This window comes from Pseudoliparis swirei, chromosome 20, assembly GCF_029220125.1.
Source record: "Pseudoliparis swirei isolate HS2019 ecotype Mariana Trench chromosome 20, NWPU_hadal_v1, whole genome shotgun sequence".
Lineage (NCBI taxonomy): Eukaryota > Metazoa > Chordata > Actinopteri > Perciformes > Liparidae > Pseudoliparis > Pseudoliparis swirei.
Genome location: NC_079407.1, coordinates 12707728 through 12721616, shown reverse-complemented (window position 1 = coordinate 12721616; position 13889 = coordinate 12707728). Strand labels below are relative to the sequence as shown.

At 46.5% G+C, this 13889-nt stretch overlaps 2 protein-coding genes and 2 pseudogenes across 2 annotated transcripts; all 4 read left to right on the top strand.

Annotated features, from left to right (window-relative positions):
• Positions 1-1964, top strand: LOC130210857 (claudin-4-like). The gene has a single exon (XM_056441351.1). It carries the CDS (start codon positions 87-89, stop codon positions 714-716), a length of 630 nt encoding a protein of 209 aa, XP_056297326.1. The 5' UTR covers positions 1-86; the 3' UTR covers positions 717-1964.
• A 3-nt stretch (positions 1965-1967) lies between these two features.
• On the top strand, positions 1968-2791 carry LOC130210856 (claudin-4-like; annotated as a pseudogene).
• Positions 2792-7927: 5136 nt separating this feature from the next.
• On the top strand, positions 7928-11636 carry LOC130211068 (claudin-4-like). Its single transcript, XM_056441668.1, has 2 exons — positions 7928-8474; positions 10356-11636. The coding sequence occupies exons 1-2, from the start codon at positions 7968-7970 to the stop codon at positions 10977-10979; spliced, it is 1131 nt and encodes a 376-aa protein (XP_056297643.1). The 5' UTR covers positions 7928-7967; the 3' UTR covers positions 10980-11636.
• A 954-nt stretch (positions 11637-12590) lies between these two features.
• On the top strand, positions 12591-13482 carry LOC130211150 (claudin-4-like; annotated as a pseudogene).
• Positions 13483-13889: the final 407 nt, after the last annotated feature.

The window sequence follows — 13889 nt, the reverse complement described above, 5'->3', positions numbered from 1 at the left end:
CTTAACAAAGCACCCCAACCCCAACGCCTGCAGCCGCTGGTTCGGCCCGCAGAGAAGGGGAGGAGGATCAGGGCAGGCCGGGAGCCATGCAGCGGCAGCTGGAGCTCGCTGCCCTCGGTGTGGCCCTCGCCGGGTGGCTGTGCGCCATCCTGACGCGCTGCCTGGCCCTGTGGACGGTGAGCGGCACCGTGGACAACGTCACGGCCACCCTGCCGGCCTACTGGGACGGGGTGTGGCTGGAATGGGATCACTGGGATCTGTCCCACGACGGCAGCTTACACTGCTCGTTTTACCAGTCCCTCATGTCTCTCTCCGGGAACTTTCGGACGTGGCGGGCCCTCGTCATGGCCGCCATTGGGGCCGGGGGTTTCGCCACGGCGATCGGAGCCACGGGGGTCGTGTGGTTCCCCGCGCGTGGCCAATTCAAAGTGTTTTCTGGCGCCCTCTTCGTCCTGTCCGGGCTCCTGCTGCTGGTTCCCACCGCCTGGACGTGCCACCACACCGGGCAGCCGCTGGAGGGCGCCGTGCTGCTGCGGAGGGACTGGGGCCCGGCGCTGTACCTCGGGTGGATCTCCTTAGTCCTGATGGTGGCCGGGGGAGCGGTTCTCACCACCAGATGCCACATCGCGGAGAGGCCGGCAGAGCGGCCGGGGCTGGGGGGGCAGGAGGTCCAGTCACCCACTCAGCCGGATCAGCAGGACTGTGTTCACAAATAGCCAGTATGAGCGCAGATGCGAACCCATCTGAGGGAGGAGGGTGTGTGTGAGTGATGTGACTGGGCAATCCACATGATGGATGAATATGTGTGTATTTATTTCATGATGCACTGGTTTAACTGAGCTTGGGAGGTGAAGCAATAGCACTGTATGACACTCCTGTGGTACGATTGGTACTATTAGTACATTAAGACACTACAGCCCTCTGATACGTTTACTTTATTAATAATTATGATTGTTACAATGTTTTAATAACGAAAACAAATGTTGATACTTAAAATCGATTTAATGATAGTCTGAAAACGCAATGGAAACAGTCATATAATGCAAACATATAGGGGATGCGCACGAGTGAAATGAGGACAGATGTTGACGAGGATCAATGATTATTTCACCTTTAGGAGGAGTGAAAGATTCATGACCTCTCATGTAAAGTGACTTGACCGTCTGCCTTGGATTTGGAGGTCAGACGTTAAACCCACCCGTTGATGGTGTTAGTGAAATACATTTTCCTTTTTCTCACTTGAACAACTCACTGCCGTCAAAAATGGGTGATTATAGATTGAATGAGACTGAATGAGACATGCATACAATTAGTTATTCAAAAGAAAATGTACGCCTGCAATAATTGCTCAAATTATATGAATAACTGCTTTTATTCTTGTTGTGAAATGTCTTTAGCTTTGATTATGAAACAACATTTCGACATTGATTTTTGTTGTTGTCTAAAATATATTCTTAAATATAAAAGATTTGTGAAAAATCAAAGTGTGATAATTCTCCTGCAACACCACACAAAAATAAGTGGATTCAGCACTGAATATTAAAAGACGAAGATTAATGTCAGCAACTGTTCTTTAACAGAAGATGACACTTGATATACACATCTTTAATTTGTTTTACTTCAAATTTCTAACTTTGAATTTTGAGATACATATTTTAAAATGAAAAAAACAACAGATTGTCTTTGCCTCCAGTCGTCAGCACAACCCGATTCCTTGTCATTGTGACATACTGCAACCTTGTGGACATTTGCCTTCATGGCTAACCATCGGCCATCTTTAGCCGATGACACCGGTGACAGAAAACAACCTGAGAAGTACGGAAACGTATCTCTGCGGTTGGTGTCATCATCACATCTGATAATAATGTACCCAGTTGGCCTGCACAGACTCCTTGTGCAGCTTGTCTCTTTCTAATTCTTTAGTTTACGTCGTTCCTTCTTGTGGGTTAAAGCCATACATAAACGTGATGATGCTCCTCTTCCCCCTCGGTGTCCCCCAGGCTGTGAGAGAGTCCCCCCCCCCCCGCTGTCCCATGGCTGTGCAGGAGCTGGGCATTAGCCTGTCCATGATTGGCGTCGCCGGGACCATCCTGATCTGCGCCCTGCCCATGTGGAAGGTGACGGCGTTCATCGGCACCCAGCTGGTGGTCATGCAGGTGTTCTGGGAGGGCCTGTGGATGACCTGCGTCAGCGAGTACACCGGCCAGATGCAGTGCAAGCTCTATGACGCCCTACTGGACCTGTCGCCGGACCTGCAGGCGGCCCGCGGCCTCATCTGCATCGGCCTGGTGCTGGGGTGCCTGGGCTTCCTGGTCTTCCTCCTGGGGGCGCGCTGCACCAACTGCCTGGGCCACCCAGCGCTCAAGGCGCGGCTGGTGCTGGGCTTCGGGGCCGTCTTCTGCCTGGCGGCACTCGTCACCGTGGTCGCCGTCTCCTGGACGGCCAACTCCGTCATCAGGGACTTCCACAACCCGCTCGTCCCCGAGGTGCTCAAGAGGGAGCTCGGGGCGGCCATATACATCGGCTTTGTCGTGTCCGCTTGCTGTTCTGCGGGGGGACCATACTGTGCACGAGCTGCCCGCCACGGAGGGCCGGGTTCCCCTCCGGCAGGTACATGCTGGCCAAGACACCCACGGGCAGCAGCTACGCCATCAAGAACTACGTGTGAGGGCATCGATCAAGTCCCCACTGAAGGATGCATGCATTGAACTGTATGATATGATGCAATGGGCTGTATGTAGATATTAAACAACTAAATGTGTTTGAACATATAGAAGGACTCTTACGGTGTGCTTTGCAGGTCATTCTAATATGATGTCCTTTAGAGACTTGTGGATTATCCGTTATCCAGACCAGGTTGACCTTCCTTAAGGCCCAGAGCAGTAGGTACTGATAGAGGAGCTCTGCTGTCTCTTTCATGGAATCCTGCATCGAGGGGCATGAGGGGAGTCCAATGTCTAAAGATCACAACACACACACACACACAGAGGCTTGCAGAAGAAACGACGTCATGATCTCTGCCTGCATTTGTACGCGTATAAGCCTGGCTGGGAAACAACCGTATTTAGTATTTCCACAATTCTGTACATCCAGCACAGGTTAAATACCCTTTGAAGAGCAAAAAACGTATGAATTGAAGTTGGCGATGCATCTTGATCACATATTTTTTTCTCACTTGTATTGCTGTGTGTTGCTTCTCTTCTTAATAAACCTTCAGTTTAAGACACCGAGTCTCCCGCTGCTTCTTCAGTCTCCAGCTCATCTGCTCACAACATTTCCATCACACACAGTGTCAAGTTGAAGACCTTTACCAATTATTGTAGTAAGACACGATTATCTGACATCTTTTGAAATGACAGCCGTCTGTGAAAAAGGAATCCTCCTTCAGAAAGCAGGCCAGAGGTGATTTATCCCACTGTAGCGGAGCGTGAAGCGAATCACATTAATCATGTTTGTTAAAACCTCCAAACGGAAAACATGTTTGGCGTTTTTAAAATGCTTGTGATTAGCATTTGAGAATCTAGAGTGAACCAGTCTGTAAAATGGAAATGGACGTAGTCGTCGTGACCCGTTGGTTTGGGAACTGTTATGAAGCCTTGAGTTCACCGATATGGCATCAGCATCTTAGATTACAGCCGTCGCTGTGTTGTTTTTTTGGCAACCAATAAACGGAAGAGACCATATTTGTAATGTGGAGGAGGTACAAAGAGGCGCCGTGTACAGCTCTGGTAGAGGCAGCAACCTGTCAATCAAAGTAATCCTCGCTCTGAAGCATACCCAACTTTATGGTCTGTCTGACTCTTAATGGACCATCATTTACTAAATGAACATCACGCTGTATTGAAGAAGACTTGCAATTAGAGATTGAGACCATAAACTCATATTCACAATGTTTACTGAGGGAATAAATCAAGGGACAAGTAGAGTCATTTTTTCAAAGACTTCATTTGTCAACAAGAGCAGTCGCCCCCTGCTGGTCAGTAGAGAGAACGCACGTGTAAGACACAAGATGAATTCATAAATTGGGTGTTGGAGCTTGTGCTCTTTAAATCATGTCCAAGTCGGCTGAACAATCAGACACAGTGGAGGCTCTGTTCTCTCTCTCTCTCTCTCTCCAAAACAACTGGGAGAAAGAGATTGTTTTGAAACCATGGCACGTGAGAATAGAAGATACAAGACATTTAGTTTTTGAGAACTCAAATAGAGTCAGTCAGCATGGGAGCTGACAGAAAGGAAGCAGACATCTTTCTGACTGAAACTTAGTTGACGAGAAATAAAATGGTCAAAGTTCACAGATTAGGAATTTGAACGAAGTGTGTTAAAAAATGTTCAGGTGTGTCGACATCGTCATGCAGGCGTTTAACTAGTTCAACCAGTTTTACAGCGTTGAGTAGCAGCCAAAACTTTGTCATAGAATCGGCGACAGTTTATTTCCACGCTGATTAAGAGCCATACCCATAATGCACCAGCATTTAAACAATGAAGACATATTTGCTTTGAATTGAGTTTGTAAAAAATGCAGAAAGCAACTGTGTCCTCATTCTTTCTTACTTCCCTCCTCAGTCTCTGGCACTGCAGGCCCAAGCACATTGGTTTCTGCTGGTACATCTTAAAGTAGACTTGCAATTGACAATAAAGGGAAATAATTAACAAGTCATTTTTAGCAAATATTAGTCAAACATGAATACATTTATACTATTCTCAGCTGTAATTATGTATCTGTGGTGCAGGGAGTATTTAAATTTTTTGGGGGGAGATTGACTAATAAAACAAACCTTTACAGATGGATCTTAATTCATGAAAACAATTCTACATTTTACTTTATGAATTGAGGTATGGGTCCTTACACAAAGTCCAGTAAAGCTGAAAGTCAGGAAGTCAACTTCATAGTCATTGTTTCACTTCAATACAATGTTCTAATGAGCGGAACATGTGTAACCCTCCATCGGGTCACTTCAACACGGGACCCTGCCGTTTGTATTTCGTTCTTCAGTGGATTCTCCCTTGTTTGATGTTCGGGTCTATGTGACACGTTTTCATTTTTTATCAAAAGAAAAATCCTAAGATTAAATCTATGTTTTCAAGCTTAGACTCATTTTCTATGAAGAACATGTATCAGAACACACAAACAAGAACCACGCACTGTCCAAAGGGTCCAAAGGGAAATCCCCAGCATGTGGGATGCAGAAACCATGGCAGAGAACCTTTCCGTGCAACAATGTCTCTGGAAAGCTTCCATATAATTTCCAGGATTTTCCGCTTTGATAACCAAGACGACAGACCAGCTCCACGACAGAGAAACAAACGAGCTGCCATCGCTGTGGGACAAGTGGGTGGACCGCCTCCCCCGGTTTTACAACCCTGGGCTAATGCCACCATTGATGAGCAGCTGCCCCTGTAAGCAGTATATAACATCTACACCTGCAAAATATGGTATAAAGATCTGGGCTGCCTGTGATGCCACTTCCTCATATGCTTGGAACGTACACGTCTATACAGGGAAGCTCCTCAGAAGGACTCAGTGGACACAACACATACAGGAGCTCCGAAAGAGGAAGCTGACCAAGGTCTGAGCTCCCATCCCAACTGCTGACTACACAGAACAGGACGGTCAACTCTTCCATGTCTGTGTATCCTATTTGCCAAAGAAAGGCAAGAATGTGGTACTCATGAGTACACTACACAGGGATGAGAGAATATGTGGCCAGGAGCATCACTCATATTTTGATTAGAATTGATTTTCTTTTTAAATTACATTTTATAAAGAAAATATTTAAAAAACAATTAGCACATTAATTCATAAATTTGATCGAACAAAGGTAAAGGATTATTAAATATGCTATTTATATTGCTTTGTAATTTGGATGATGTAAACATCTGTTGAGTATTTTGACATCAAAATTGTTTGATTGTGTTGAATCACAAAAAATCAAAATGCAGCGGGTCCACCAGACCCCAAAACACTGGCAGAATAACAACAATATGAACACTTATTAACCATATATAGTTACGAGCAAGGGTGTCGTTCTGCCTATTTTAGGAGGGCTTCAGCGTTCTGGTTGGTACATTTTCGCTTATCATCATACTTAACGATATAATCCCCGGGCACTCGGACCTCGGGGAGGCTGCTGTGCTGGCTTTCACACTCTGCCAAGTAACGTCTCTCATCAACAACAGCCAGGATTACAGCCAGGAGTTTAGCTCAAAGTAAATGATGCATGAAGTGAAATGGTAAGTCCAGGTAGTTACAGAATGAGGCTGTATATCTAATATATCTGTAGTGGTTAACGATTGTTTGCTGCTTACATTTAGCTTTACTTGAGGCAAATGAAAGGAATAACAGTTAGAACCTGTCACCAGTGAGCGAGAGTGTGAACGAGCAATTTAGAAATACAAGAAATAACTATCGACGTCTCTCTATTCTTAACATTAAAATATATTATTATTAGATATTTTTTCCATTGAATGGTATATTTGACACTGAATTAGTTCATCTTTATCTCATCTATCTTCATCTTTAGTGTCCAAATGAGCATTCTTCAGATTGAACCAATCTATGAACTGTCGGAAACAATGAATACCCGGGGGCCCCCAAAAAACTGCGAGTATAAGTTGATACTGTGACCATAAAGACAAAAGTCCCCTAACCTTAAGGATGATAACAAAATAAAGGGGAACAAATAAAATCTCTGATTGACAAATTGCCTCCACACGGCTCTCAAAATAGTGATGTCTAAATCGGCGGCTAACGGTCAAACAACAGCAACAGTACTGACGGAGCTAACGGTGTTAACCTGAAAATATTTTACAGAGAAATCACAGTTGGGGCGACTGCGGATCAGTAGTATCACCAGTTCGATCCCCACTCTGTTGAACCATGTCAATGTGTCATTGAGCAAAACACTTAACCACAAGTTGCAGAAAACCACCTGAGCAATAGGAGTATTTGTCGCAAAAATAAATGTCATTGCATGATACCCATGAAACAACTTCTGCAGAGACAACTCATTACGCTGATAATGTCAACACAGCATTACAAGGTGTTTCACCGGTTTGAAGACCCCTGATTGTTTCTGTTTATGTAAACCTAGTTTCACATTCCTAACTTGCCCTCCGCCACCAGTGAAAAAATCTCACTGAACCTGTTTTTGGATTAATGACGGTGTGCAAAGCTCCCTGTGTACTCTCAGAGTACACAATGCAACATGCATCACAGTGTAACAAAGCAGTGATTGAAAAATTGGTTTCAGTCCAATTATTTCTCATGTAGAAGGCCTTTTTAAGTATGATGCACCTAATAAGAAAATATATTTACCACTTTTTTAAAAAAGAAGCTTTTAAGATTTATAATTGTGAGCAGTTGTTTATTTGTGTAACAAAGCTAAATTGAAAGCATCGCCTTCGTGAAGGTGTTTAAAAAAATATTTCGGCAGACAGATGCACATAAATAATGTGCATTATGCATTATTAGCTCTGCTAATTCAGAGCTACATGAGCGGAGGCAGACGGTTATTGTCCAACATCTTCGTTCTGTGCACAATAATATTTCAGTTTCCCCTCCTTCTTCTCGGAGTATGCACAGTATGTTTCACTCACGACCAGCGGTGATTTATTTTGACTTCCTCTTAAAACATGTGTCACGTCAACATCAGCGCCACTCAGACCCTCCCTTTGCCTCACATTTACACGTGACTAAATCTTGGGCCACATCCGTACTTTTCCTTGTTGAGAGTACCAACAAAACCTTTCTTTGCAACACGATCCTCATCCTCACCCAGAAGAATAAGTGGAGCCCCAACCCTTTTATTGTCCCGCACACAAAGAATCCTGCGCAGCTGGTATTCTGTGTCCTTAAAAGCTACGCTTTCACGCCTCACCTTCTTCATTGTAACTCTGCCTCAGATGAACGTAAACACCCGGATCGGCTTCAAGCATTCTCCCAGAGTCACACTCGGAGAGGGAAGGCGATGACTTCCATGGGGTTGCAGATGACGGGGTGCGCCATGGGCCTGCTTGGCTGGATCGGGGTGCTCATCGTCTGCGGCACGCCCATGTGGCGGGTCACGTCCTTCATCGGCAGCAACATAGTGACATCCCAGGTCATCTGGGAGGGCATCTGGATGAACTGCGTGGTCCAGAGCACAGGCCAGCTGCAGTGTAAGGTGTACGACTCCATGCTGGCTCTGAGCAGCGACCTGCAGGCGGCCCGGTACCTGATGGTGGTTTCCATCGTCACCGGCATCGTGGGGATCTTCATAGCGTTCTTCGGCGGGAAGTGTACCAACTTTATCCCAAACGAGAGGGCCAAGGCGAGGGCCTCTGTGGCAGCAGGCGTGTTGCTGATCATCAGCGGGCTCCTCTGCCTTATCGCCGTTTCATGGACCGCCTCCATTATCATAAGGGACTTCTACAACCCCATGCTGATGTACGCCCTGAAAAGAGAGCTGGGGGCCTCTCTGTACATCGGCTGGGGGGCCGGGGCCCTTCTGCTCTTGGGAGGAGCGCTTCTGTGTGCCGGCTGTCCCCGCAAGGAGGACAAAAACCCCTCGGTGAAGTACCTCCTGAACAATTCTGGAGGAAACGGCAAAGAGGAATCCATCTACTCGTTTATACCAAACAAGACGTATCTCAGATTTCTAAAGGGGCAAATGAGAAGTCAAATAATCTCAGGTGTTTCATCAGCGGCTGTGAAACTTGAAGAAAAAGGACCACAATGAAGGAAATACGCACTTTATAATGATTAAGATATTAAGAGAATCACTGTTTGAAGAAGCTTTCTGTCTGAGATGGCTTTGAATGTTGTTGATAATGAACATTTAGCCGGTGGTGGTTTAAATCATAAAAGCTCTGTGTTTTATATCTTTGGGAAAGTGGTTGGTTCACTTGGCACTTTGCACCTTTTTGAAACTTGTAAATCAATTTTGTTTCACAATAAATGACTTTCCATTGTAAGTGTTGTTCCCTTTCTATGCTTCCTATTTTTGTACCTTTTAAAAATTAAAAATAAAGCACCGGAGGTTACTTAAAACCAGTTCGACAGGTGCATATCTGAGATCACTATCCAGGGAACAAAGATGGTGACTCAGTGGTTTATTATCCGGTTGGCCATTGCGTGTAAAGCATGACGTGCTTTCAAACGTCAACGTTTGCAGCCTTAATAGTAAAACAACTTAACCAATACAAAAATAATATAATATGTAAGCGTTACATGCATTAAAGTAATTAAAATGGAGTTATCTCATGCAATCAGCTGCATGTCAGAGAGACAGGAGGGAGGGGCGAGTTACTCAAAGGTCTCCGGAAGAAGAGCGTTCCTGCTTCCTCGGCCGTTTGCCTTCATGCTTTTCTCCTCAGCGACTCTGTGTTGTCGTGAAACGAGTGAAATGAAGACAGATGTTGATGAGGATCAATGATTATTTCACCTTTAGGAGGAGTGAAAGATTCATGACCTCTCATGTAAAGTGACTTGACCGTCTGCCTTGGATTTGGAGGTCAGACGTTAAACCCACCCGTTGATGGTGTTAGTGACATACATTTTCCTTTTTTCTCACTTGAACAACTCACTGCGGTCAAAAATGGGTGATTATAGATTGAATGAGACTGAATGAGACATGCATACAATTAGTTATTCAAAAGAAAATGTACGCCTACAATAATTGCTCAAATTATACGAATAACTGCTTTTATTCTTGTTGTGAAATGTCTTTAGCTTTGGTTATGAAACAACATTTCGACATTGATTTTTGTTGTTGTTGTCTAAAATATATTCTTAAATATAAAAGATTTGTGAAAAATCAAAGTGTGATAATTCTCCTGCAACACCACAAAAAAATAAGTGGATTCAGCACTGAATATTAAAAGACGAAGATTAATGTCAGCATCTGTTCTTTAACAGAAGATGACACTTGATATACACATCTTTCATTTTTTTTACTTCAAATTTCAAACTTTGAATTTTGAGATACATATTTTAAAATGAAAAAAACAACAGATTGTCTTTGCCTCCAGTCGTCAGCACAACCCGATTCCTTGTCATTGTGACATACTGCAACCTTGTGGACATTTGCCTTCATGGCTAACCATCGGCCATCTTTAGCCGATGACACCGGTGACAGAAAACAACCTGAGAAGTACGGAAACGTATCTCTGCGGTTGGTGTCATCATCACATCTGATCATAATGTACCCAGTTGGCCTGCACAGACTCCTTGTGCAGCTTGTCTCTTTCTATTTCTTTAGTGTACATCGTTCCTTCTTGTGGGTTAAAGCCATACATAAACGTGATGATGCTCCTCTTCCCCCCCGGTGTCCCCCAGGCTGTGAGAGAGTCCCCCCCGCTGTCCCATGGCTGTGCAGGAGCTGGGCATTAGCCTGTCCATGATTGGCGTCGCCGGGACCATCCTGATCTGCGCCCTGCCCATGTGGAAGGTGACGGCGTTCATCGGCACCCAGCTGGTGGTCATGCAGGTGTTCTGGGAGGGCCTGTGGATGACCTGCGTCAGCGAGTACACCGGCCAGATGCAGTGCAAGCTCTATGACGCCCTACTGGACCTGTCGCCGGACCTGCAGGCGGCCCGCGGCCTCATCTGCATCGGCCTGGTGCTGGGGTGCCTGGGCTTCCTGGTCTTCCTCCTGGGGGCGCGCTGCACCAACTGCCTGGGCCACCCAGCGCTCAAGGCGCGGCTGGTGCTGGGCTCCGGGGCCGTCTTCTGCCTGGCGGCACTCGTCACCGTGGTCGCCGTCTCCTGGACGGCCAACTCCGTCATCAGGGACTTCCACAACCCGCTCGTCCCCGAGGTGCTCAAGAGGGAGCTCGGGGCGGCCATATACATCGGCTTTGTCGTGTCCGGCTTGCTGTTCTGCGGGGGGGCCATACTGTGCACGAGCTGCCCGCCACGGAGGGCCGGGTTCCCCTCCGGCAGGTACATGCTGGCCAAGACACCCACGGGCAGCAGCTACGCCATCAAGAACTACGTGTGAGGGCATCGATCAAGTCCCCACTGAAGGATGCATGCATTGAACTGTATGATATGATGGGCTGTATGTAGATATTAAACAACTAAATGTGTTTGAACATATAGAAGGACTCTTACGGTGTGCTTTGCAAGTCATTCTAATATGATGTCCTTTTAGAGACTTGTGGATTATCCGTTATCCAGACCAGGTTGACCTTCCTTAAGGCCCAGAGCAGTAGGTACTGATAGAGGAGCTCTGCTGTCTCTCTTCATGGAATCCTGCATCGAGGGGCATGAGGGGAGTCCAATGTCTAAAGATCACAACACACACACACACACACACACACACACAGAGGCTTGCAGAAGAAACGACGTCATGATCTCTGCCTGCATTTGTACGCGTATAAGCCTGGCTGGGAAACAACCGTATTTAGTATTTCCACAATTCTGTACATCCAGCACAGGTTAAATACCCTTTGAAGAGCAAAAAACGTATGAATTGAAGTTGGCGATGCATCTTGATCACATATTTTTTTCTCACTTGTATTGCTGTGTGTTGCTTCTCTTCTTAATAAACCTTCAGTTTAAGACACCGAGTCTCCCGCTGCTTCTTCAGTCTCCAGCTCATCTGCTCACAACATTTCCATCACACACAGTGTCAAGTTGAAGACCTTTACCAATTATTGTAGTAAGACACGATTATCTGACATCTTTTGAAATGACAGCCGTCTGTGAAAAAGGAATCCTCCTTCAGAAAGCAGGCCAGAGGTGATTTATCCCACTGTAGCGGAGCGTGAAGCGAATCACATTAATCATGTTTGTTAAAACCTCCAAACGGAAAACATGTTTGGCGTTTTTAAAATGCTTGTGATTAGCATTTGATAATCTAGAGTGAACCAGTCTGTAAATGGAAATGGACGTAGTCGTCGTGACCCGTTGGTTTGGGAACTGTTATGAAGCCTTGAGTTCACCGATTTGGCATCAGCATCTTAGATTACAGCCGTCGCTGTGTTGTTTTTTTGGCAACCAATAAACGGAAGAGACCATATTTGTAATGTGGAGGAGGTACAAAGAGGCGCCGTGTGCACCTCTGGTAGAGGCAGCAACCTGTCAATCAAAGTAATCCTCGCTCTGAAGCATACCCAACTTTATGGTCTGTCTGACTCTTAATGGACCATAATTTACGAAATGAACATCACGCTGTATTGAAGAAGCCTTGCAACTAGAGATTGAGACCATGAACTCATATTCACAATGTTTACTGAGGGAATAAATCAAGGGACAAGTAGAGTCATTTTTTCAAAGACTTCATTTGTCAACAAGAGCAGTCGCCCCCTGCTGGTCAGTAGAGAGAACGCACGTGTAAGACACAAGATGAATTCATAAGTTGGGTGTTGGAGCTTGTGCTCTTTAAATCATGTCCAAGTCGGCTGAACAATCAGACACAGTGGAGGCTCTGTTCTCTCTCTCTCTCTCTCTCTCCAAAACAACTGGGAGAAAGAGATTGTTTTGAAACCATGGCAGAGAAAACAGAAGGATGTCCCTCCTCCACCCAAGGCAGTGCCTCCCTTTTCGCGAATGCCAAAGAACTGGTCTCCCTCCACCCTTCTCTGAATAGACATGCAAAACAAACAGAGTACACACGCAAAACATACACAGAAGGTCTCAAACTAAACAAAGCACCCCAACCCCAACGCCTGCAGCCTCTGGTTCGGCCCGCAGAGAAGGGGAGGAGGATCAGGGCAGGCCGGGAGCCATGCAGCGGCAGCTGGAGCTCGCTGCCCTCGGTGTGGCCCTCGCCGGGTGGCTGTGCGCCATCCTGACGCGCTGCCTGGCCCTGTGGACGGTGAGCGGCACCGTGGACAACGTCACGGCCACCCTGCCGGCCTACTGGGACGGGTGTGGCTGGAATGGGATCACTGGGATCTGTCCCACGACGGCAGCTTACACTGCTCGTTTTACCAGTCCCTCATGTCTCTCTCCGAACTTTCGGACGTGGCGGGCCCTCGGCATGGCCGCCATTCGGGCCGGGGGTTTCGCCACGGCGATCGGAGCCACGGGGTCGTGTGGTTCCCCGCGTGGCCAATTCAAAGTGTTTTCTGGCGCCCTCTTCGTCCTGTCCGGGCTCCTGCTGCTGGTTCCCACCGCCTGGACGTGCCACCACACCGGGCAGCCGCTGGAGGGCGCCGTGCTGCTGCGGAGGGACTGGGGCCCGGCGCTGTACCTCGGGTGGATCTCCTTAGTCCTGATGGTGGCCGGGGGAGCGGTTCTCACCACCAGATGCCACATCGCGGAGAGGCCGGCAGAGCGGCCGGGGCTGGGGGGGCAGGAGGAGTCCAGTCACCCACTGAGCCGGATCAGCAGGACTGTGTTCACAAATAGCCAGTATGAGCGCAGATGCGAACCCATCTGAGGGAGGAGGGTGTGTGTGAGTGATGTGACTGGGCAATCCACATGATGGATGAATATGTGTGTATTTATTTCATGATGCACTGGTTTAACTGATCTTGGGAGGTGAAGCAATAGCACTGTATGACACTCCTGTGGTACGATTGGTACTATTAGTACATTAAGACACTACAGCCCTCTGATACGTTTACTTTATTAATAATTATGATTGTTACAATGTTTTAATAACGAAAACAAATGTTGAAACTTAAAATCGATTTAATGATAGTCTGAAAACGCAATGGAAACAGTCATATAATGCAAACATAGAGGGGATGCGCACGAGTGAAATGAGGACAGGCGTTGACGAAAATCAATGATTATTCCACCTTTAGGAGGAGTGAAAGATTCATGACCTCTCATGTAAAGTGACTTGACCGTCTGCCTTGGATTTGGAGGTCAGACGTTAAACCCACCCGTTGATGGTGTTCGTGAAATACATTTTCCTTTTTCTCACTTGAACAACTCACTGCCGTCAAAAATGGGT

Bases quoted from the DNA above. Each gene is read 5' to 3' on its own strand.
- LOC130211068 (XM_056441668.1), top strand. From the start codon at position 7,968: ATGACTTCCATGGGGTTGCAGATGACGGGGTGCGCCATGGGCCTGCTT. The intron at 8,475-10,355 runs GCCGGGGCCCTT...ATGGCTGTGCAG, and splicing joins CTCTGTACATCGGCTGGGGG to GAGCTGGGCATTAGCCTGTC.
- LOC130210857 (XM_056441351.1), top strand. From the start codon at position 87: ATGCAGCGGCAGCTGGAGCTCGCTGCCCTCGGTGTGGCCCTCGCCGGG.